Raw genomic sequence first — 24,378 nt, forward strand, 5'->3', positions numbered from 1 at the left:
GCACATGAAAGCCTGCTTCCTTTGCGTTAAGTGGTTCACTAAATTCCTGCTCCACCCCACAATTAGTGACATGATTAAACATGAAAATAAAGAGTCAGAGAAAGAGAAAGAGATTGAACTGAAGGATCCTAATCCTAACCCGGTCAACGGGCTAAACTTCAGATTTCAGGATGACAAAACCTCAGATACTTTGATATCCTGAGAAACAGACCATACAAACATACACAAGCATCTGCGAGACAGGAAACACCTCTCTCACATACTGTTTGTTTCCAGTTCTATCTCATCCCCTTCCTTACCCATCCTTTTTCCACTTCGTCAATAGTATATGTTCTACATGAATGCAAGTAATATTTACAGTCCTGTTTGGTTTGGTGTCATTTGAATTGTCTCAGGGTGACTGGTAAAATGGTGTCAATTTTACAAGAAGTAGACTAAAAGGTGATCAAGACCCTAAGAGTTAAGAGATATTTTGCTCAATGTAGAGTTTGTGCATTTCCCAGTGTCTTTCATGCAAAATGCCTTTTGTCTCAAGAGGTGATAACATGATCAATGCACATTCCAATTGTTAGTTCCTGTCTCTATCTCTAGGGATGTTTGTCTTGGTCTGAAGGACTTAAGAAAATATTGCTTGTCTAAAAGAAAAGAAACATGCAAGAAACCTTCACCCATCAGATATCTTCCTTGGACCGATTGCGTGGACCTTAAACAGATAAATGCTGATCTTTGGATCTTTATATTCATCCAAGAATCTTGGAAAAAAAATTACTTCAATGTTTTAAACATTATTAATAACAATAATAATAATTAGAAATGTTTCTTAAGTAGCAAACCAGCATATTAGGATGGTTTTTAAAGGATCATGTGACAATGAAGACTGGTGTAATGATGCGGAAAACTCAGCTTTGAAATCACAGGTGTTTTGTTAAAATACCAGCAGACAAGCTAATCCAGCACAAATTAGAGCATAAAAAAAAATCACAAATGAAGTATTTGAATCTTATAAGTAATAACAAAATGAGGTGGGGAACTGCAGAAGGGTCAACTTTTGAAAAAGAAAACAAAGGAACTGGGCTGGCTGGGGGCCTGATGTGGGCCCACCCAATTCAATATTTCTGGCCTCGCCCCTGGTGTGAAGAAAAGTACAGACCAGAGTGGAAGACAACATAACGTCTAACGACAAGAAAACTTATGAAAAAGCATTTCTTTATCAACTTCAAAGAAACATTTGCACATGCTTTCTGTCCATCAGACAGTCATACAGCATTTCTCTTTCTGAAGGACAGCGTGGCTCAGATCGGGTGATGGACATGAGGTCTCTGCTGACACTGTCAGGTAAAAACACTAAGCTTCTTAAAAAAAAAGCAATGCATTCTAGTTAGAAAATTTGTACTGCGAGAGCAAACCCAGATCAGCCGCTGAGGTCAGGCACTGCAGTTGCTCAGAATCTGCTGTGAGAGCCTTGATGACGACACACTTTGGTTAGATTCGATGACAAGCACGACGTGCTATGCATGTTTATTCTGACAATTCAATTCCTCATGATGCTCAAATATGTGTTTTTATAACAGTAAAAATTTTTATATAAGAAGTAAATAAGAAGTGTTTATGTTGTTCATAAAAACCTTTCTGTGTAATTTACAAATATAACATTTAATTTACTTCATCAGTGATAAGATTATGCTAGTCTCAGCCTCAGACGTCACGCCCACAGACGTCTGATGCATATGGGACACAAAAGTGGAAACACTCCAGGAGTGTTGAAGTCATGGGATTGGCTTAATTCTACAGGATTTCCAGCATTCTTTTACATTCCATCTGGAAACAAAGATGAAGTCCAGCCAAACCCCCTCATTAAAATAGAAATCCGTCGTGTTTACAACTGTGACGACAAGCACTTATCAGGATCAACTAAACACTTTCAAAAGTATATAAAATATTTAAAGTTTGCATCATAGAATCTATAAAATACGTTAAAATGTGTTAAGCTGTGTCAGGTATTAGGCTAACTGAGACTGGTTTGTTGCTCTTTTGTTAGTTTTTGATTGCTTCTATCATCTTCATTTGTAAGCCGCTTTGGATAAAAGCGTCTGCTAAATGACTAAATGTAAATTTCACAAACAAGGTGTAGGTCTACATGCGCAAGCACAAATGTGCTATTTATTTTAAACAACAGTGCATAGTAACAACAAAGACTATAGAATACCCAAGACATGTCACTTGTATAGTTCTGAATCAGGAAAAATGCAACGCTCAATATGGCCGCTCAATTGCAGGAAGCCCCGCCTTCTGAATGAAAGAGCCAATCGCTAATCGGTAAAGTCAGCGTGTCACTGCAGATGGCGTTTGAAGTTCCGGTTGGTATAGACACAGTCAGCGCTCTAAGACATGCATGATTTTTTAATTCTAAGCTTAGTGAACAGTTTTGGAGATATTGATGTTTCCCCATTCAAAGAGATAGGAGCGGCACTTCAAAGATATATTTATTTATTTGTCAATGACAGGCCTAAACCAGCCAAGGTTTCAGCACAAAAGCACATTTAGCAAAATATTGTTTAATGATCAGTATTGACCCAAATTCCTAAATTTCAGGCTCAAGAAGTGAAAATTAAGCTTATAAATAACAGTCTATTTAAAAATGCTAATGCTAATTTGAACCTGTTAACTGTTCACAACAAAGGCAACGAAGAACTTTTTTTGACAAAGGTCAGAACTCCTGTTATAATGTAGGTTTTTGAGGTGCACTCTTGCCATAAATTAATCTATTACTTTTCCTACATAATTTGTAACAAAAAAGATAAAATGTAAAAAATCCATTTAGTCTTAGACCTTTCGAACGATATATAGTTTGTCATGATTAGATTAGGATTTAATTGTAATATAGTGAAGTAAATGTAGGCGTCCCACCATGGGGCCCGATGACATTAAACGGTTAATTTAATTTTAATCATTAAATGTATACCTTTTTTAAAACTAGACAAATTTTGTAATCATTGTATAAAATTAGCTACAGGAATGTTCTTATCCGCTGGTTGTCATTTTAAATTTTTCATTTGTACAAGTTTGTAGAGGATTAATTAATTATTTTTATATATTTTTTTTTAAGTAATTCAGCCTGGTCACTATATTGTATTTTGTTATACACATAGTGTATATTCACACTCTTAAGAGCCCTAAAACCTGTTTATTTCTATGGTCAATGGGGATAAAAACCCAGATTTTAAACGTGGTCTAAGAATTGCAGCAGGTCAGTAACTCTCCGTCTTTGATTTAGTCAATATGCATCCAAAACTGATTTGGTGTGTCGGTTTCATCCAATAAATCTGCAAGTTTAATCCTTTTTATAATGGGTTAAAGGTTAAAACTGGTTCTTATCAGAAGATTGGGAAGGTGCAATTGTAATTTTTTTTTCCCATATTAATTATTTTTATGTCACTTTTTATGTCACAGTGCTGTTGGCTCTCATAAGGGGGAACAAGGGACAGAAACCAATAGGTGAATATATAAACATGTTTTATGACACAATTTTCTGTAAACCACAAAATGTGGTCAAATTCAGGGCCTACATATGTTTTCTGCCTGATCCTCAAAACAACAAAATATTTAATATCAAACAGTTTTAAATCTATTCTGAGCACAGAGTTGAGCGAATTCAAGTGCAGATCTATAATAACTAATAATATGTGTAGATAGTGACAAAGACATCATAACACAAAAAGCATTTATTTTTTCATTATTTATGTTTATTTAATGCATGCATAAACACATAAATGCATGCATGTACAAATGTAGGCTGGCATGCAAGCAGGAATGTATAAATGCATGCATGAATGGATGAATGAACAGATTAACCTTTTAATTATACATTCCAGAAAGTTTATGTTCTTTTTTTATTTTACAGCACTAAATAACTGTGTTCAATAATTGCTAATCAATTATATTTCATAATAGTAGAGAAGTCAGACAACCTGCCATTATAAAAGATTTGGGTTATAGTATGTCTGTTCTCTTTCTATCAGTGACTCTCCGGCCGAAGTTCCCTCAGGTGTATGCTGGAGATGACATCACTCTGATCTGTAACCGTGAAGGAGGGAGTAAACCAACAACATGGTATTTTAACGGAGCACCACAAACACACAAGGATTATTTAATGCTTCTTACAGCAGTGACACCAGACAACAACGGGGTGTATGAATGTGAGCAGGGAGGAATGAAGAGTGACCCGTTCACACTCACTGTACTGGGTATGAACACCATCCTAAAAGTTTATGATCACCTGCTCTGTTCCTCCTGCTGTGTCTCATGATCTCTCTCTCTCTCTCTCTCTCTCTCTCTCTCTCTCTCTCTCTCTCTCTCTCTCTCTCTCTCTCTCTCTCTCTGTCTCTCTCTCTCTCTCTCAGATCTGGAGCCTCACGCTCAGCTCTCTCCATCTTTTGGAGGTGCTGTGATGACCAAAGGAGACGGAAGAAACCTGGTGCTTCAGACGGATGATGATGATCTGGAGAACTGGAATTGTTATGTGTTGAGGGGAGTGAGCACTTTCCTTATAGTTCCAGATATTAATAAGGACATGAAGAGAGTTGTTATATTTGCAGAATTAAAGGAGGCAGAAAGAGCCACTTTCTGGTGCAAGAAAAATACAACAGTTCTTCGAAGCAATGCAGTGACGCTGAAAATGACAGGTTACTCATTACTCCACTTCCTGTTGTATTTCAGATCATTTGTGTGTAGATAAACGGTACTTTGAGGTTTGTCTATACAATAAAAGTCAAAACAATGCAGTGGGGTCCAAAGCAACACTGAAGCCCACTTAAAAAACAAAAACCTTCATTTTCTGTTGCATTTGTAGTCCACTTCTAATTGCATTATGCAGACTGTTATCTTTCATAAGTTATGTCAGTTAGTTCCCATCAGTCTGGCAATGCTCTTATAATTCATTTAACATCTATACTTCACAAGTATGAATCCAAATTTCACAATAACTGCACATATCAAAATAATCATCTGAATCATACGGTAAATTTAATAATGGACTGAGAAACCAAAAATGTGGATATGCATGTGAGTGCAACATGATGTCATTAATACTATATATATACAAAGAACTTCAATTTTAAAACAAATTTAATCTGCTAAAAGTTTAGATGAAGGTTTCTTTCAGCAGCATGTGCAGTCTGACCTGTGTTTGTGTTTCTCAGAGCTCATGGTGATGTTGGTTCCTCCGGCCGTTCCTGCTCTGAAGGGGGAGAATTTGACCCTCAGATGTGAAGTCTGGGGTAAACCAAAGCTGGACAAGGCCGTCTTCTATAAGAATAATAAATCACTCCCAAAGAGCTCACCTGAAGACACCTACACCATCACCAACGCCACACAAAGTGATAACGGCATGTACAGCTGCCACGCCACCTACAGGTTTACACACATCAGCGCAGGAGCTGCAAAGAAGGACGGAGATGCTGATGCTCAGGAGTTAAAAGTTATAGGTAAACCAACAACAATCATCTGCATATACTAACTAAAGAAAGTACCTGCTTTATTTTTGGACATGGTACCACGGTGTTCTTTAACATACGTAAGAATATCATGCAGTACTATTTGTAACAATGTAAATAATGTTAATAATAATAATAATAAATTAATAATAAAGATCCTGATAACAATATTTAAAATGTTAAGTAAATGAAAGTTAGCAATCTAACATAAAATTAAAAGAGCAAACCATTACATCTTTCTCTTTCATTGTTTTCACTGGCTGCGCCCAAAAACAAGGATTCTACACGACCTGCATGGTCCAGTTCATGAACAAATGATTCTTATGAGTCAGTACTTTTAATCAATCAGTTATTGGTTTAAATCAGTCTAATTACTCTCTAAATCTGTCAGAACTTATACATTTAAGCATACTTATCCCATGATCTGGTGGCACATGATCCTGAAAATGCTGAGATACAAAACAGAATTAACATAATTAACGCTCATATTACTAATCCTTAAAGATACACATTCACAAAAACATCTGATAGTAATTGTGTAATAAATAGAAACATTTGAAATTCGAAGTAAATTTGCATTGTGCCTAAAAACCTTCACCCATTGTAAAAATCACAGCCTCTCTTGATTTATTGCTTTAATAAAGGGGGACAAAATTAATTCGTTCTTTTTTATTCTGCCTAATTTGGACCAGTTACAATTTAGTAAAAAACAAAGGCATTGTGTAAATAGCACTGTATATACTGTAAACTGTAATACTATAATCGTCTGAAATCATCAGTGCTCCACAGTACGGGTTTGTAAGTCATATTTCTGTGTTTTACAGGTGGACCTCCTGCTGCAGTGATTTCAGCGTCTGCTAACAGTCTGAAGTGTTCCTGTCCTGACTGTCCTGCCAGCTGCACATCCTACCACTGGTATCACACACCCTTTAATGACCCATTCACTCGCGAAAAACGATCTGAAAATGATGAGTCTATTACCGTAGAGAAAGAAGGAGAGTACAGATGCCGGAGGGACTGTGGGAACGGTTTCTCCCGTTTCAGCCATGTCTACAGCTACAAAGGTAGGCCAACTCATACTCGTTCAAGTTGACTGCAATGATTTATAAATGCACTAATTGTCACACTCTATTTTCAATTCACGTCATTCATTTTTATCATAAATTCTTTCTCTCAGAACAACCAGTGAAGTTCGGACACATGTGGTACATTCTGGTCCCAGCCCTGATTTTGTTCGTGATCATCATTGTGCTGATCATTGTGCTGAAGTACAGAAGATGTGGAAGAATGGGTATACAAGCACCTGGACGGGATGCAGATCAAGACACTCTGATGAGTGTACGCTATGTACGCTAAACACAGAGGCAGTTCTGAAGGTAAAAGTGTGTCCATCCCAGTACTAGCAAGGTGTACCTTATAAAGTGGTCAGTGAGTGTATAACATATATGTTGTGCTCATCATTATACAGTTTGGGTTGGTAGAGTGGTTCGTGTGCACAACTGGTATGTTGTCAGAACCTTTAATTTTAAGTTTGAATCTGGGGTGAAGCTTAAATATGATTATAATATATATTTGAAAGTTCTGTTCTTGTAATGTGTTGTAACATCTCTCTGACAAGTGGATTAACTCTTTGTGAATATGATATTTTGGTTATGAAAAATATGAACATTAAAAAAAGACATCAAGCCACAACGCCTGGAATTTTTTTTACATAAAAATATTTTATTTTTAATATATTAATTGTTCTGCTGCATTAACTTCATTTTGTCAGGGATCAGGCAAATCCACAACGCTCACGCTCCCCTGAGTTCTAATCACCCGCACCTGCTCCGCATTAACGATCTCATTAAGACACTATTAAAACACTCACCCGAACTCCAGTTCACCGTCAAGCCTCCAACAGGAACAGACCATACGCTGTTGTCTCCTGAGCCTCTGATGCATCATGACCAACCAGACATAAAGTATACTTACCCTTTAGAAACACTAACCTGTGTACTTGTTCTACTGCCCCCAGGACCCCGGAGCATTCTATTGCTATCTGTGATCCAACAATCTCTTTAGTCTCCTGTGTTTATCCCGAGCTGGAAGTAACTTCTGCATCTGTAAGGAAAGAAAACGAGTATGTGCAATATGTGACTGTGGCTGTGATATTCCTGAAACGAAAGTACTCACCTGTCTACAATCCACTACCCTGTGATCATCACATTGCCCGCACTTGAAACACAAAGTATTCAGCATGTACTTGAATCACCAAAATAAACACTGTGCTCTGAATTCTCACGACCAGCACCCTTATCCGGTCAGGAAGAAGATTACAATGGGTTTTTATAACATTTTTCTCTCGCACTTGAGCTACACATACACCCATATCCTACGGAAAGATCGAAAATCATGTTTATTATACAGCAACTTTTTGGACTGGCATTGAGATGGGCCGAAACTCTATGGTTACAGGTTAAAAGACTGTTTTTGAATATTCCCTTGAATTTCGAATTCTGGCCGCAGCGAGTGGATGGAATGAGAAAGCTCTTCTAACAGTTTATCGATGAGGACTAAACCCAGCACTCCGACTGCAACTTACTTTATATGATGACAATCTGGGGTTAGAGAAATTCACGCAACAAGCCCTCCGAGTTCACTTGAGATCCCAGTCCTGTTATCTGGAAGCACACACCCCAGATACTGCTCCTCGCCGAAACCTACCTGAGAAAACCCCTGAGCCACAACCGGAAAAGATGCAAGTGGATTCCCAACGTCTGTCCCCAGAAGAGCGAAACTGTCGGCGGGAGCTCAGACTATGCCTATACTGCGGGAGTGGTGAACTTTATACGCACCCGTCCATCTCGTCCTCCACGGTTAGTGGTGAGTTCGGTTCTTCCTCAACCTTCCATATCAATCCCACTAACCATATGTGTGAATCTGAGGTTTAGAGGTCTGGATGTTGAAGCCACCGCCATTGTTGACTCAGGATCGACTGGCAATTTAATTTCAGGGAAATTCATAAAGACCCACTGCCTTCAAAGGTCCCGAACCACAAAACCATACTCCATCTATGCAGTGACTGGCGAGATGATCCATAAAGGGTACATGACATCACAGATAGCACCAATCATGTTGAACATACCCACGAAGATCAATTCACACCATTCATTCTCACTTATAGCTGAGTTTAACTGATTTTAGGCCGCCCTTGGCTTATCCTACATCAGCCCACAATAGATTGGACCACGGGAAAATTCTAGAGTGGGGTTGCCATGTCACTTAGAAATCATGTCCCACACAATCCGTCGATGACCATCCTGTCTCCATGTCGGTAAATTCCACGAAGATTGAGAGTCCCAAAGATAGTTCCATCGTAGTATGCCTCTTTTGCAGACGTCTTCAACCCCATAGTAGCCTCCAAGCTACTGCCACACCGACCTTGGGACTGTGCTATCAAATTAGTTCCTGGAGAGACCATTCCCAAGGGTTGAATTTACTCATTATCTATCCCAGAACAGAATGCAATGAAAGAATATGTTGGAGAAGCTTTAAAAAAGCGATACATCCGACATTCCACTTCCCCAGCAGCTGCTAGTTTCTTCTTCGTCCCAAAGAAAGATGGAGGGTTACGACCTTGTATCAACTACAGGGCGTTAAACAAGATAACGGTGAAATTCAGCTATCCACTTCCCTTGATCCCATCCTCTCTGAAACTGCTCCGGGATGCCCGTATATATTCAACAAACTAAACTTACGGAGTGCATACAACCTGGTCAGAATTCGAAAGGAAGACAAGTGGAAAACGGCTTTCATCACACCCTAGGGCACTATGAATTATTGGTAATGCCCTCTCAGTATTCCAAAGCTTCATGGATGAGGTTCACCATGAGTTCCTGAACCTTTTTGCCCTCGCCTACATAGATAACATACATATTTACTCTCTCAATGCAGAAGATCATCAGAGTCACGTCTCCCAAGTGCTTTAACGACTCAGAGAGTCCTCATTTGTAAAAGCTGAAAAATGTGTCTTTCATCAAACTTCCATCGAATTCCTGGGATATCACATCAGCGAAAAAGGATTGAAAATGGATGACCGGAAAACACAGGCAAATACTTGGTGGCCAAGACCCACATCTATAAAAGAACTTCAGAGCTTCACAAACTTTTATTGTCGCTTCATCGACCAGTACAGTATGATGACTGCACCACTCACGTCTCTCCTACAAGGGAAACCAAGGACACTACAGTGGAACCCCAAAGCTGAGCAGGCTTTCCAAACATTAAAAACCGCCTTCACGAAAGCTCCATTGCTCCAACATCCAGACCCAGAGAAGAAATTCATCATGGAAGTGGACGCCTCCACAACAGGTGTCAGTGCCATCCTGTCCCAGTAGTCCAAGAACACGGCCAAGCCTATGCCATGTGCCGCCTTCTCTAAGAAATTGTCCCCAGCCGAGAGAAATTACGATATTGGCAATCAAGATTTCCTTTCAGTAAAACTTGCTTTGGAAGAGTGGCGACACTGGTTTGAGGGAGCCAGACAACCATTCCTCATGCTAACAGATCATAAGAATCTCCAATACCTGAAAGAAGCCAAGATGCTCAATCCTCGCCACGTCAGATGGGCCTTATTCTTTACCAGGTTTCACTTCCAAATAGCTTACCATCCTGGATCCAAGAACAGGAGAGCTGATACTCTATCCCACCTCAGCACCCTTGAGGAGACCCCAGAAGAACCAGAGCCCATCTTGCCCGGCGAGTTATTCATCAACCCCATCCAGTAGGATCTAGATGAAGTGCTCCGCGAACAATCACAACACCTGCCCATCCCACCTACATGCCCACCTGGTAAGGTGTATGTACATGAATATCACTGCATACCCCTCATCTTCCATGCACACTCCTCCATAGGAACAGGTCATCCCGGGGGCAGTAAGACCCTTACCACACTAAAACATAAATACTGGTGGCCAAGAATGCAGGAAGACGTCCAGGAATTACTACCGGGAATCTACCTACTGGGAAACTAATCCCCCTGCCAGTTCCACATTGCCCTTGGTCCTACATTGGAGTGGATTTTGTGACTGATCTCCCAGTCTCAGATGGTAAAACTTGCATCCTAGTAGCCATAGACAGATTTTCCAAAGCATGTAAGCTAAAGCCCTACCCACAGCCTTTGAGACAGCCGAGCTCCTGTTTGAACATGTGTTCAGTAACTTTGATATCCCAGAAGATATCATATTGCACCAAGGACCCCAGGGTATGGTGGTCATTCCCTGCACTCCGCAATGTTTCCGTAAGTCTCACTTCTGGCTACTACCCTCAAACAAATTGACAAACAGAGTGCAGAACCCAAGACATCCGTTGATTCCTTCTACCTGTTTGTCATCACAGTTAGAACCTCTGGAACCGTTACTAAGTCTGGGCAGAATATGCACAAAACTCAATTCGACAGTCATCCACCAACCTGACCCCTTTTCAATGTGTTTTAGGCTACCAACCTCCCCTGTTCCCCTGGTCCGGTGAACCATCCAAAGTCCTCGCAGTGAACACCTGGTTCCGCAAAAGTGAGAGGGTTTGGAACCAGGCACATCACCATCTCCAACAGGCAGTAAACTGTCACCAATGCTTTGCTAATACTCACCGCAGCCAAAATCCCACCTGGGCAGCTGGTTTGGCTCTCAACACGGGATATTCGGTTAAAACAACCAAGTCGAAAACTAAGTACTAAATACATAGGACATTTCCCAGTGGAGCGACAGATAAACCCCATCACTTACCGACTCCATCTACCCGCTCAATACCGGATACACCCTACCTTTCATGTCTCTCTGTTAAATCCCCATCACTCTGTTCCCTCTTCAGACCCGGTCCCTGACGACAACCCCCCATTACCACCCACTGACGCTGAGCCCATCTACACAATGAGGGAGATTCTGGACTCCCGACGTTCGTGGTGGGTGGCTAGAATACCTAGTGGACTGGAAAGATTATGGAACAGAAGAAAGATGTTGGATACCTCGTCAAGATATACTCGACCCCAATCTGCTCACAGAGTTCCTGCTCCGCGAACCCGAGGCAGACCCCCACGACACTGGCAAACCCGGTCTCAGCTAATCCACAACGCTCACGCTCCCCTGAGTTCTAATCACCCGCACCTGCTCCGCATTAACGATCTTATCAAGGCACTATAAAAACACTTACCCCAACTCCAGTTCACTGTCAAGCCTCCAACAGGAACAGACCATACGCTGTTGTCTCCTGAGCCTCTGATGAATCATGACCAACAATATGTTAAGTATACTTACCCTTTTGAAACACTAACCTGTGTCCTTGTTCTACTGCCCCCAGGACCCCGGAGCATTCTATTGCTATCTGTGATCCAACAATCTCTTTAGTCTCCTGTGTTTATCCCGAGCTGGAAATAACTTCTGCATCTGTAAGGAAAGAGAATGAGTATGAGCAATCTATGACTGTGGCTGTGACATTCCTGAAATGAAAGTACTCACCTGTCTATGATCCAGTATCCTGTGATCATCACATTGCCCGCACTTGAAACACAAGTATTCACCGTGCACTTGAATCACCAAAATCAACACTGTGCTCTGAATTCACCTACCTTTGTCTCCTGTGCATATCCTGACACACTTTATACTTTGCAGTGAGTTAAGACTTAGCGGCTGTGTGGTTTGTTCCCGAACTTGTCGATCAAGTGCAGATTCGGGTCTCGAAACACTTGTGAAACAACCCGATGCTTTGATTCGCCTTAGTCACATGACATGAATGTTTCAAATCACAATTCAGAGCAGTGTTTAGCTTCTGGTTCTCGACATCGTGTCGAAACGTCAGTTTCATATCAGTCATCCATACTTATAGGAGCATTGACATATTTAGAGCTTAATTAAACATGACATTTTCAGTATACTCTTATGTAATCGCAGACATCAGTATCTTAAAAAGGTAGTTCACACAAAAATGTTGTCATAATTTTCTTACCCACACAATCCTTTATGACTTAATGTTTTCTGTTTAAGAATCTGTGGCACTTTACATAAGGGTGAATCTCATGAGAAAATGTAATTTCTCACCCCATAACTTACCAAAAATAATCGGAAATTTCATTTTGCATAATGAAAATTAATTCATTATGCTCATAATTCGATTTTCTAAAAATCAGGACATTTTTTGTCATCTTTTCGTCCTGTCATGAAAATCAGCATAGATTAATTTAACAAATCCTCAGATGCTGTATGCATATATATATATATATATATATATATATATATATATATATATATATATATATATAGCAGTGAGATGTTTATATATCATATGATTTAAGACAAGAGTTTGGATATTCTGTGTGAGTAATATGGACTGCAGTTATGATTAATTATGGTGCTTTTTAAGCTTGATAACTTGTGTCTCAACTCATTTCAGTAGGTAAATGAGCATACAGCACATTTTCCAGTTGAGATTGTGATTGTTACTATCATTGCTGCATTTGTTCAAACACTGAGACAAAAGGTCAAACTCCTGTTATCGATCTACCGCATACTAAAACTAATGTTTTATCTTTATTAATAATATACAATTATTTCTACCTATGTGTTTATTTGTTTACACATTATCCATTTAATACCAAGTAATCTGATAAATAAAATGAATGCATTTTAATACATTTATTTACTGTAGGTATTCTACATTCTTGATTTCTAGTGTATTATTGTGCAGCAAGGATCTGTTTCTGTGATAAATGATGGTCAAATTAAAAGTACCGAGGCCATTGAATAGGTATCATGTTAAACCAAATAAAACAGACCATTGACTAATTTATACACTATTTAATTTCAGCAGTCAGGAAAGTAAATGAATGATGCAAGTGACCTCTTGTGGTGAACCTCGGCAGGACTGGGTTTGATGATGGGCACAAGATAGCAAGAAAAAAAGAAGAAGAGGTACTTATATTTGCCAGTGGAACAAAAAGGATGTTCCTGTTTCGGTTTTTGTTCTGTTTATTAACCGCTAGAGTGCCAAAAGTTACGGACTGCAGCGTTAACACATTTTGGATCAAACTGGTTTTCACTGGACGCTTTCTTTAACTTAAGTGCGACGGATTGGATTCGTCTCGCGTTTGATTATTCATAATAAAGGTATGAAAGTGATGCTGTTTTGATTTTGCATGTTTTCATTTGTCCTCCTGACACAAATGTCAATGTAACTTCTGAAGCTTCAAACGGAGACCATGAAGCTAAACTATTAGTCTTTTCAAAAGATGTAGACTAGCCTACGACATTACAAAAACTTGTGGCAAGTCTATAAGTGAAAGTGAAAGTGAAAGACTTTTTTGTCAAATGCATAATAATTAAAACATTTTAAAATATGACTTAAATTTCAATGCAGTCCATCAAGAAAAGATCAGACCAGTGACGAAGACAACATAATGTCAAAAATAAAAGAAAACTTGTGATTTTTTTTTTTTTTTTCAAATTTCTGTCCCTCAGACGGTCATATTTCTCTTTCTGGTGAACATGAGGTCTCTGCTGATACTATCAGGTAATAAAAACACTGTCTGCGACCTATAACAGTCTTTGCTTTGGTCTTGTTTAAGGGTCATTCCACGAAATCGGTGTATTTTGTGACAATAACAACAAATACATTTGTGATTTAAAAACATAACATGTTTCTCAGTTTAATTTTCAATTCTACATGTTTGGGTTGTTGCGTCCGAGCCAGATTTTTACAGTGGCCGAGAGAGCACAACACATGCAAATTGAAAAAACACCAGCAAATGAAGAAAGCATCTACATCAGTTTGACAACACAAGTGTTGCAAATCATCACAACACATGCATATAACGAAACACGCTGCAAATCCTCACAACAAACTTAACCTTGAAGTTATATTTAGCAGAGGATATTACAGTTAGCCATCTTAAGTAACGTTTTACATATAATCATGTAATTATTCAGCTTATTTAGGCTAATAATATCCAAAAGATAAAGGAATCGTGCAATCAGGGTGTTTTAAAAAAATAACTCAGCTTTCAGTTCACCAGTTCAATTACTGAGGTACGTATAGTATCAGGGTTAAAGTTAATATATGCTCAGTAGGCCTAGTGTAAATCCATGGCTTTATCAGATCTCGTCTGAATTGGCAACAAGTGAGCAGAATTCTGCTGCCTATTTCTTTAGGTTGGAAACGCTGCAAGTGAAATTATATTTAGCAGCTATTTATTGATAGGAAAATAACCAAAGACATTAAGATAATTGCATATTTTTTGTTCTTTACTGTTCTCACATAAAATAAATGAATAGTCTGAAGAAGACTGTTGTCTTTGTGATGAATCAGCATAAAATCAGGGTTCATCCCAGTCGTTTTTTTATTTAATATTGAAATCTGAAAAATGAAATGAATTTACTTCAAACCTGCACTCACTTAGAAATAAACCAGAAATGATTATATCAGTGTCAGAAATTTTCTTTCCCATTAGGGGGAACTGATTTTTATTAACCATTTAAAGAGAATGTCGTATTAGGCCTTAAGATGTATGTCAGCCTTAATGTTAAATTATTAAAGGGGGGGTGAAATGCTATTTCATGCATACTGAGTTTTTTACACTGTTAAAGAGTTGGATTCCCATGCTAAACATGGACAAAGTTTCAAAAATTAAGTTGTACGTTTGAAGGAGTATTTCCGGTTTGTCACTTGTCACTTGCCCTTTCGGAAAGTTTTTTTGGAATATGGCTCTGTGTGAAGTTAGATGGAGTGGAATTTCCTTATATGGGTCCTAAGGGCACTTCTGCCGGAAGAGCGCGCGCTCCCGTATAGCAGAGCACTGAGAGCACAACAGACTTCACTGATCAGAGCGAGAGCGTCGCCAAATGTCACAAAAGGAGTGTGTTTTTGGTTGCCAGGGCAAGACAACCCTGCACAGATTACCAAAAAAACCAGCATTAAGGGACCAGTGGATGGAGTTTATTTTTACAGAACATCAACGGAGTTGTGCAAGTGTTTGTGTTTGTTCCCTGCATTTCGAAGATGCTTGTTTTACAAACAAGGCCCAGTTTGATGCCGGATTTGCACATCGTTTATTTCTTAAGGATAATGCAGTCCCAATGAAAAAGGGTCAGGATGGTGTGTTGGAACCGCAGGCGGTGAGTAAAACTGCTTCAAATATCTCTGTGTTGTTAACTCAGCAATCGGCGTGTAAGCACATCAAGTAAACAACATGCGATGTTGTCATCAAACTGCACTTTCCACATGTACAGCTTAAAAAAAAAAAAAAAAAAAGACGACAGTGTAACTTAGTCATTTTCCAAAACCGCTAAGCAAATATATATAGTTTCAGTACATACCACATAGAGACGTCGTTGCTGATGCTGCTCTTGTTAAATTTCAGCCTCTGGATCTGATTCTGGATCATAAATATAGGGCTGAATCTGACTGTTAGCCATGGTTTGTTTTGGATGTGTTTTTTTCTTCACGGTAATGTCACAGCTTCCAAACGCTCTCAACGCAAAAGCCTACTCGCGCTCGTGATTCTTTAGCTCCGCCCACACATCACGCCTCCAGCCGGTCGGGTTTTTCCGGGAAAAATCGGTACAGACTATCTTTCTCTTATGAATATAATAAAACTAAAGACTTTTTGGAGTTATGAAGGATGCAGTACTACTCTATAGGTACTCAAGATTAACAGGAGATTAAGTGAAAACGAGCATTTCACCCCCCCTTTAAATGATAATGTTAAATTAGAATACATATAATATAACAATAGGCTGTTACCAATTAAATCAGTATTAATCAAGAGATAGAAGCTGTGTCTGAAGTTGCTTTTAGATTTAGGCCTAAATATTTGGCCTAGATTAGGCCTACAGTTTAATTCTGCTCAGAGGTCTGTACAAGCATTTACATAGCAATTACAACTGTATAATGAAATGAGATTAATGTTTAATACAACATTTTTAACACAGAAATATGTAATGAACAGAAAAATTAAATGATAGGCCTACTTTGTGATACTTACGAAAGTAATACATTGGAACATTGGGCTTTGTGAGTCACCCATCGTGTGTTGGTAGAGGTGTGTACCACAGATTGCTTGAGAAGGGTATAACTGCAGCCTGGAGATCTCCAAATAGGGGCGGGAACTCCAAAACGGGGTGGGAGCTCCAAAATAGGGCGTGGCTTCCTCCGCCCCACAGCTGATTCTGAAGTTTTTATTGGTTGTGTCAGTTAAAGTGTTTCCTAAACTATGCAACAAAAAATGCTAACCCCTAAACCTACCCCACACCTTACCTTAACGAGTGAAACTGACTTAGTGGCGGGATTGGCGCTGAATAGTGTGGTAAAGAAAGTTGCAGTTCAGGAGATTAATAGTTTTATGGATTATGCGATATGAGACTCACCGGACAATGGCACCTTTTTAGTTACACCCAGCATCACCACCCCCTCCTTGCCTAGGAATTCCGCGTCCCGGGTAAGCCCCGTTGCTTGGAATTAAAAAAAAAGAGTTAAATCTTTCCCCTCCGCTGAGACGCTCCTGAGTGATTCCCATTTACATCATGAAGCAGAAGTTCAGACTTGGTTTCAAACACCACTGGCAACAAGCTTAGGCCTCTGCTTTCATGGAGATTGTTTATTTATATGAATATAATTTATATGAAAAGAAATGGAAAATGAAAGTTTGAAGCCAATTTTTCATTTGGTTAATTTTGATGGTGCAAATTGAACAGAGCACTGCAAAGCATTATACGGACCATTTCATGTAAGCCCTTTTACCCTAATTAGAAAACCCTTGTAAAATACTCTACATTCAAGTGACATCATCTCTCAGCCAGGATTCCTGCACTTAAAACACTAGCATGTTTCTCTCTCACTCCTCTGTAATCTTCTCTTTTTGATCATTTATGAGCCTTGACTGAGGGGGTTGTCAATGTCAATTGTTACCATCCATCCATCCATCCATCATCTTCCGCTTATCCGGGGCCGGGTCGCGGGGGCAACAGTCTAAGCAGAGACGCCCAGACTTCCCTCTCCCTAGCCACTTCTTCCAGCTCTTCCGGGGGGACCCCGAGGCGTTCCCAGGCCAGCCGGGAGACATAGTCCCTCCAGCGTGTCCTAGGTCTTCCCCGGGGCCTCCTCCCGGTGAGACGTGCCTGGAACACCTCCCTGGGAAGGCGTCCAGGAGGCATCCGAAATAGATGCCCGAGCCACCTCAGCTGGCTCCTCTCGATGTGGAGGAGCAACGGCTCTACTCTGAGCTCCTCCCGAGTGACCGAGCTTCTCACCCTATCTCTAAGGGAGCGCCCAGCCACCCGACGGAGAAAGCTCATTTCGGCCGCCTGTATCCGGGATCTTGTCCTTTCGGTCATGACCCACAGCTCATGACCATAGGTGAGAGTAGGAGCGTAGATTGACCGGTAAATCGAGAGCTTTGCCTTACAGCTCAGCTCCTTCTTCACCACGACAGACCGGTACAGCGACCGCATTACTGCAGAAGCTGCACCGATCCGTCTGTCAATCTCACGTTCCATCCTTCCCTCACTCGTGAACAAGACTCCAAGATACCTGAACTCCTCCACTTGAGGCAGGAACTCTCCACCAACCTGAAGTGGGCAATCCACCCTTTTCCGACTGAGAACCATGGCCTCGGACTTGGAGGTGCTGATTCTCATCCCAGCCGATTCACACTCGGCTGCAAACCGTCCCAATGCACACTGAAGGTCCTGGTCTGAGGATGCCAACACGACAACATCATCCGCAAAAAGCAGCGACGAAATCGTATGGTCCCCAAACCAGACACTCTCCGGCCCTTGGCTGCGCCTAGAAATTCTGTCCATAAAAATTATGAACAGAACTGGTGACAAAGGGCAGCCCTGCCGGAGTCCAACATGCATCGGGAACAGGTCTGACTTACTGCCGGCAATGCGAACCAAGCTCTTGCTCCGGTCGTACAGGGACCGAACAGCCCTAAGTAGGGAGCCGCCGACCCCATACTCCCGGAGCACCCTCCACAGGTTGTCGCGAGGAACACGGTCGAATGCCTTCTCCAAGTCCACAAAACACATGTGGACTGGTTGGGCAAACTCCCATGAACCCTCCAGCACCCTGGAAAGGGTATAGAGCTGGTCCAGTGTTCCACGACCGGGACGAAAACCACACTGTTCCTCCTGAATCCGAGGTTCCACTATCGGCCGAATTCTCCTCTCCAGTACCCTGGCATTGACTTTCCCAGGGAGGCTGAGAAGTGTGATCCCCCTATAGTTGGAACACACTCTCCGGTCCCCCTTCTTGAAAAGAGGGACCACCACCCCGGTCTGCCAGTCCAGAGGTACTGTCCCCAACCAACCGCCATGCGATGTTGCAGAGGCGTGCCAGCCAAGACAGCCCCACAACATCCAGAGACTTGAGGTACTCGGGGCAGATCTCGTCTTCCCCCCCCCCCATGCCTTGCCACCGAGGAGCTTTTTAACTACCTCGATGACTTCAGCCGGGTGATGGACGAGTGCTCCTCCGAGTCCCCAGCCACTGCTTCCTCATGCATTTGTGAACTTGACTGTTCGCTAACAATTGTGACGATCGCGACCCAGTAAGATACAGGGAGAGATAGAGAGAGAGATCTAAGTGAATATATGTTTTATTGGGGTAATCCAAATCATAGTCAAAACAAGCCAGGGCCAAAACAAGAATGCAGTTAAAAAACAAACAAACAAAGAAGGAACAGGAAAGGGAATCGAACGGGAACTCGGACTCTTGGAGGACGAGAAGACAGGATCACGAAAGGAAAGGACTCCATACAGACAACAGGAAAGGACTGGTAAATATAGGGAGGCTAATGACAATTAAGTGAATGCACCTGGTGCAATTAGCAGGAGTGCAATTACTGTGAAGACAGGACCAGACTGGAGGAATTGTAGTGCCTACAGTGAAGTGCCTAAGGGGAAGTGAGCCTACTAGTGGACACCCAGGGAAACAGAGACTAGACAGCGTGACAGCAATTAGCAAATTAGTTTAAAATCATCGAACCTGTTACTGTCAGCCCTGTTGCTTTTTAGAGTAAAAGCTTTTAACATGAAAGTTACAGGGATGACATGGATTTGGTTTTAAAGGTCATGCATATCATTCAGTGGGGTTGGTAATTAGTATTGTTGGTATTGTTACTATTACTAGTATTATTGTTAATAACCAGAATAAGAGGATCAGTCTCAGTAAAACTTGTTTTTCTCCATAACTCATTGTCGATAATGAATCCATGTAAATTAAATTACAAAAGAACAAGGTGACTGCAGACCCTCGTCACAGTATTGCAATGTTCAAAAAAGTGAAAAAAAAAAAAATTTAAGCATCAAGAACTTCCTGTGACTATGATGTCAATCCTGTTGCTGTCATTTATTTCATAAAGATTGCAAAAATTATGTTTTTCCATTATAACTTTAACTATATTTTATTTTCAGCCTTTTTGTAATATATAAATTTAAATTGAAAATTATAATGTCTTTGGTCAACTTAATGACAAATATAACAATTTAAAACAAAAATCCAAAATGTGAAACGCTCACAGGGAAAAGAGTAACTTAAATGCTTCTTTTACAGTATATGTATCACATAGTTATAATTAAACTATACAATATATTAATGCTTGTGTCTGTAACAGAGCTGAGAAAAAATCTTATCTTATATAAATAAAATAAAATAATAAATGACATACCCTGAGATGTCACAGTACAATTTCTTGTCAGTTTTAGGTGTCTTCATTTCATATATATAAAAATATAAAAAAACCTTATTTTTTTACTTTTCCAAGTGGAAAAGTCACAGATTTCGTGGAATGACCTTTAAAGCGCATAACTGACGTAGTGTGTCAGTCTCACTCCAATAAATCTGCAACATATTTGAAATTTGCCAAGTCAATATGTCACAGTGTTGTTGGCTCTCATAAGGGGGAACAAGGGACAGAAACCAACAGGTAAATAAACATGTTTTATGACACACGTGTCTACAGTCAACAACATGCGCTAAAATCAGAGCCTAGAGATGCTTTTTGTTCGATCCTCAAAACAACAAAATCCAATATTAAATCTGTTCCGAGCACAGCACTGAGTAAATTGAGAATTCAGATATTTATAAGTTCTAATGTGTGTAGACCTAGTGTCACGGAGACATCGTCACACAACAAGCATCCAGATGCTTGAAAAGTATTCATTTTTGTATTTTTATTTATTTATTTAATGCATGCAGTAATGCATGTAAGCACACAGGAGTGCATAAATGTTTCATGAATTAATTAATAAATGAACCTTTTAAACAACAATTTTTTTGTGTACAGCACTAAATCTCTGTGTTTAATCACTGCCAATCAATAATATTTAATTGTAGAGAAGTCAGACGATCTGCCATTACAGATGATTTGTGTGTCATATATCTGTTCTCTTTCTCTCAGTGATTCTCCGGCCGAAGTTCCCTCAGGTGTATGCTGGAGATGACATCACTCTGATCTGTAACCGTGAAGGAGGGAGTAAACCAACAACATGGTATTTTAACGGAGCACCACAAACACACAAGGATTATTTAATGCTTCTTACAGCAGTGACACCAGACAACAACGGGGTGTATGAATGTGATCAGGGAGGAACGAAGAGTGACCCGTTCACACTCACTGTACTGGGTATGAACACCATCCTAAACGCTCATGATCGTCTGCTCTGTTCCTCCTGCTGTGTCTCATGATCTCTCTCCCTTTCTCTCTCTCTCTCTCTCTCTCTCTGTCTCTCTCTCTCTCTCTCTCTCTCTCTCTCTCTCTCTGTCTCTCTCTCCCTCTCTCTCTCTCTCTCTCTCTCTCTCTCTCTCTCTCTCTCAGATCTGGAGCCTCACGCTCAGCTCTCTCCATCTGTTGGAGGTGCTGTGATGACCAAAGGAGACGGAAGAAACCTGGTGCTGCAGACGGATGATGATGATCTGGAGAACTGGATATGTTATGTGTTGAGGGGAGTGAGCACCTTCACTCTAGGACTCGAAATTCAAGAGAAGAACAGAACTGTTATATTTGCAGAATTAAAGGAGGCAGAAAGAGCCACTTTCTGGTGCAAGAAAAAGAAAGCAGTTCTTCGAAGCAATTCAGTGACGCTGAAAAAGACAGGTTACTCATTACTCCACTTCCTGTTGTATTTCAGATCATTTGTGTGTAGATAAAGGAATTGTTTACAGAAAAAAAAATCTGTCATTTTAAACCTGTCTGAAACACAAAAGAAAGTATTTTGAAAAAAAAAACACTGGAGCCCATTGATTTCTAAACTTACAATGGCCAAAAATAAAATAAAATAAAAATTGATATGAAAGTAAATCATTATTTGTATCATACGATGCCATTTTGTATTGTAATAAATAATAATAAACACAGTTACACCATGATTTGCTACTTGGTTGCATTTGGCTTTAAGAGGAGGGATGTTTTATTCTACAGCATTTGATTGGACAAAAATGTGAATACGCCTGTGAGTGCAACATGATGTCATCAATATTTGGGTCTGTTTTCCCCAGAAGGAAAACAAGTGTCAGTTTCAAAATACTTTAAATTTGCCGAAAGTTTAGATGAAGGTTTCTTTCAGCAGCATGTGCAGTCTGACCTGTGTTTGTGTTTCTCAGAGCACATGGTGATGTTGGTTCCTCCGGCCGTTCCTGCGCTGGAGGGGGAGCCCGTGACCCTCAGATGTGAAGTCTGGGGTAAACCAAAGCTGGACAAAGCCATCTTCTATAAGGATAAAACACAAATCATGAGCTCACCTGAAGGCACATACACCATCACCAGCGCCACACAAAGTGATAACGGCATGTACAGCTGCCGCGCCACCTTCAGGTACACACACCTCAGTGCAGAAGCTCAACAGAAGGAAGGAGATTCTGAAGCTCAAGAGTTAAAAGTTATAGGTAAACACAACCACTAATACTGCATGTACTAACAAAAAAGTACCAGAAAGTATTTTTTGGGCATGGTACCATGATGCTCTTTAACATTCATAAGAATATCATGCAGTGCTATGTGTAACAATAGCATTAATATTAATAATTATAAGTTAATCATAAATAATACTTATAATAGTTTATATTTGAAGTAAATTAAAGTACACTAAAATAAGATGTCAAAGGTAACCCATTGCATCATTCTCTTTTGATGTTTATTGCACGCAAAAACAAGCTTAGTGTGTGACCAGCACGGGGCAATTCACAAACAAATGATTTTTCTTTTTTCACAGACACACATTTATAAAAACCTTGATTGTAATTTTGTGTTTTACAGGTGGACCTCCGGCTGCAGTGATTTCAGCGTCTGCTAACAATCTGAAGTGTTCCTGTCCTCTCTGTCCTGCCAGCTGCACATCCTACCACTGGTATCACACACCCTTTAATCACACATACACACACAGAAAACTACCTGAAAACGATGAGTCTATTACCGTAGAGAAAGAAGGAGAGTACAGATGCCGGAGGGACTGTGGGAACGGTTTCTCCCGTTTCAGCAACATCTACAACTACACAGGTACTCAAACTCATTCAGGTTGACTGTAATGATGCATAAATGCACTAAATATCACATACAATTTTCAAAACAAGTCATTTATTTTCTTTATCATAAATTCTTTCTCTCAGAACAACCACTGGAGTTCGGACCCATGTGGTACATCCTGGTCGCAGTCCTGATTTTCTTTGTGATCATCATTGTGCTGATCATAGTGCTGAAGTACAGAAGACTGATGAGTGTACACTATGTAGCCTAAACAGGCGAGAAAAGAGAAACAATGAGGGCTCCCTGAAGAAAAATAATAATTTGAATGTTAACTAATATTCAAATTGCTATTTAGTCATTTAAGGTAATGGAGCTTTTCTATAACTTTGCCAGTAGTTAACAGTAGTTTAATGGCAGTTATTATTAATGCAATCGAGGTTACAGCATAATGATCAGTGTGAAAAAGATTGGGATTTGTGAAAATGCTTTAAACTAATAGTAATGAAAATGTACTCACCCTCAGGTAATCCCAGATATAGATGAGGTTGTTTCTTTATTGATTTCTTCAAATTTGAGAAATGTAGCATACCACCAGTGTCTCATCAATGGATGCTCTGCAGTGAATGGGTGCCGTCAGAATGAGAGTCCAAACAGCTGATAAAGACATCACAATCATCCACATCCATCAGTCCATCAGTTCACATCTGGTGAAACAAACCCATCAAGATGTTTTTAACTTCAAACCATTGTTTCCAGCTAAAATACGACTCCATGATCCATAACATTTCCTCCGGTGAAAAAGTTCATCTCCTGTTGTCGCTCACATCAAAATCCATCCACGTATCTGTTTAGAAATGTTTAGGCTTGATCTGTGCAGATTTCTCTCCCGATTCAGACAAGATGACTTTTACACCGGAGAAAGAAGGATTATGGATAGAGGACTCCTATTTTAACCAGAAGCAACAGTTTGACAGTAAAATGATTTCTTTGTATCATCATGTTTATTTTTAGATCTTCATTCTACAAGTGTTTTTATGCGATGCTGTTGTGTTGTTTTTAAAAAGCACTTTTAAGAACTTCTCAACTATAACAAGCGATGCATTTTCAGCTTTCTGTGCATTTTCAGTGTAATTGTGGATGTGTGTCAAATAAATCAATGCAATGTGCTATATTAAACTTTTCACTGCAATGCATCTGTAGTTCAGTCCTTAAACTTGTGTCCATCATCAAACCCAGTCCAGCCGTGGTCCACCACAAGAGGTCACTGCTTTCCTGCTTACACACGTTTCAATGAAACAGTGTATCATTTAAGCCATGGTCTGTTTTCTTTGGTGTAACATGATCTGGATTCAGTGCTTTTTCTATTTGCTTGCTGACGTCAGTAGTTTTAGTTTGACC

At 40.0% G+C, this 24,378-nt stretch overlaps 2 protein-coding genes across 3 annotated transcripts; both read left to right on the forward strand.

Annotated features, from left to right (window-relative positions):
- The first annotated feature begins 1,123 nt into the window (after positions 1-1,123).
- LOC128013544 (high affinity immunoglobulin gamma Fc receptor I) lies at positions 1,124-7,184 on the forward strand. The gene is made up of 7 exons (XM_052596652.1): positions 1,124-1,335; positions 3,451-3,495; positions 4,020-4,244; positions 4,401-4,682; positions 5,199-5,483; positions 6,317-6,556; positions 6,670-7,184. The coding sequence occupies exons 1-7, from the start codon at positions 1,305-1,307 to the stop codon at positions 6,846-6,848; spliced, it is 1,287 nt and encodes a 428-aa protein (XP_052452612.1). The 5' UTR covers positions 1,124-1,304; the 3' UTR covers positions 6,849-7,184.
- Positions 7,185-13,379: 6,195 nt separating this feature from the next.
- LOC128013546 (high affinity immunoglobulin gamma Fc receptor I) lies at positions 13,380-24,173 on the forward strand. 2 transcript variants are annotated; one of them, XM_052596654.1, is made up of 9 exons: positions 13,381-13,630; positions 13,982-14,033; positions 20,401-20,445; positions 20,920-21,144; positions 21,337-21,615; positions 22,122-22,403; positions 22,774-23,013; positions 23,124-23,255; positions 23,504-24,173. In XM_052596654.1, the coding sequence occupies exons 2-8, from the start codon at positions 14,009-14,011 to the stop codon at positions 23,249-23,251; spliced, it is 1,224 nt and encodes a 407-aa protein (XP_052452614.1). In that variant the 5' UTR covers positions 13,381-13,630; positions 13,982-14,008; the 3' UTR covers positions 23,252-23,255; positions 23,504-24,173. The 2 variants fall into 2 exon arrangements, with proteins under 2 accessions (XP_052452615.1, XP_052452614.1); XM_052596655.1 differs by lacking the exons at positions 13,982-14,033; positions 20,401-20,445 and having other exon boundaries at positions 13,380-13,630.
- Positions 24,174-24,378: the final 205 nt, after the last annotated feature.

The sequence above is a fragment of the Carassius gibelio genome, chromosome B24, assembly GCF_023724105.1.
Source record: "Carassius gibelio isolate Cgi1373 ecotype wild population from Czech Republic chromosome B24, carGib1.2-hapl.c, whole genome shotgun sequence".
In the NCBI taxonomy this organism is placed as follows: domain Eukaryota; kingdom Metazoa; phylum Chordata; class Actinopteri; order Cypriniformes; family Cyprinidae; genus Carassius; species Carassius gibelio.

What these genes read in the sequence shown, in the direction of transcription:
- LOC128013544 (XM_052596652.1), top strand. Translation starts at nt 1,305, where the DNA reads ATGGACATGAGGTCTCTGCTGACACTGTCAG. An exon ending in GTTCACACTCACTGTACTGG is followed by an intron (nt 4,245 to 4,400) that starts GTATGAACACCA and finishes TCTCTCTCTCAG; the next exon opens with ATCTGGAGCCTCACGCTCAG. An exon ending in AGTGACGCTGAAAATGACAG is followed by an intron (nt 4,683 to 5,198) that starts GTTACTCATTAC and finishes TGTGTTTCTCAG; the next exon opens with AGCTCATGGTGATGTTGGTT.
- LOC128013546 (XM_052596654.1), top strand. Translation starts at nt 14,009, where the DNA reads ATGAGGTCTCTGCTGATACTATCAG. An exon ending in GTCTCTGCTGATACTATCAG is followed by an intron (nt 14,034 to 20,400) that starts GTAATAAAAACA and finishes AATATGTCACAG; the next exon opens with TGTTGTTGGCTCTCATAAGG. An exon ending in TCAAGAGTTAAAAGTTATAG is followed by an intron (nt 22,404 to 22,773) that starts GTAAACACAACC and finishes TGTGTTTTACAG; the next exon opens with GTGGACCTCCGGCTGCAGTG.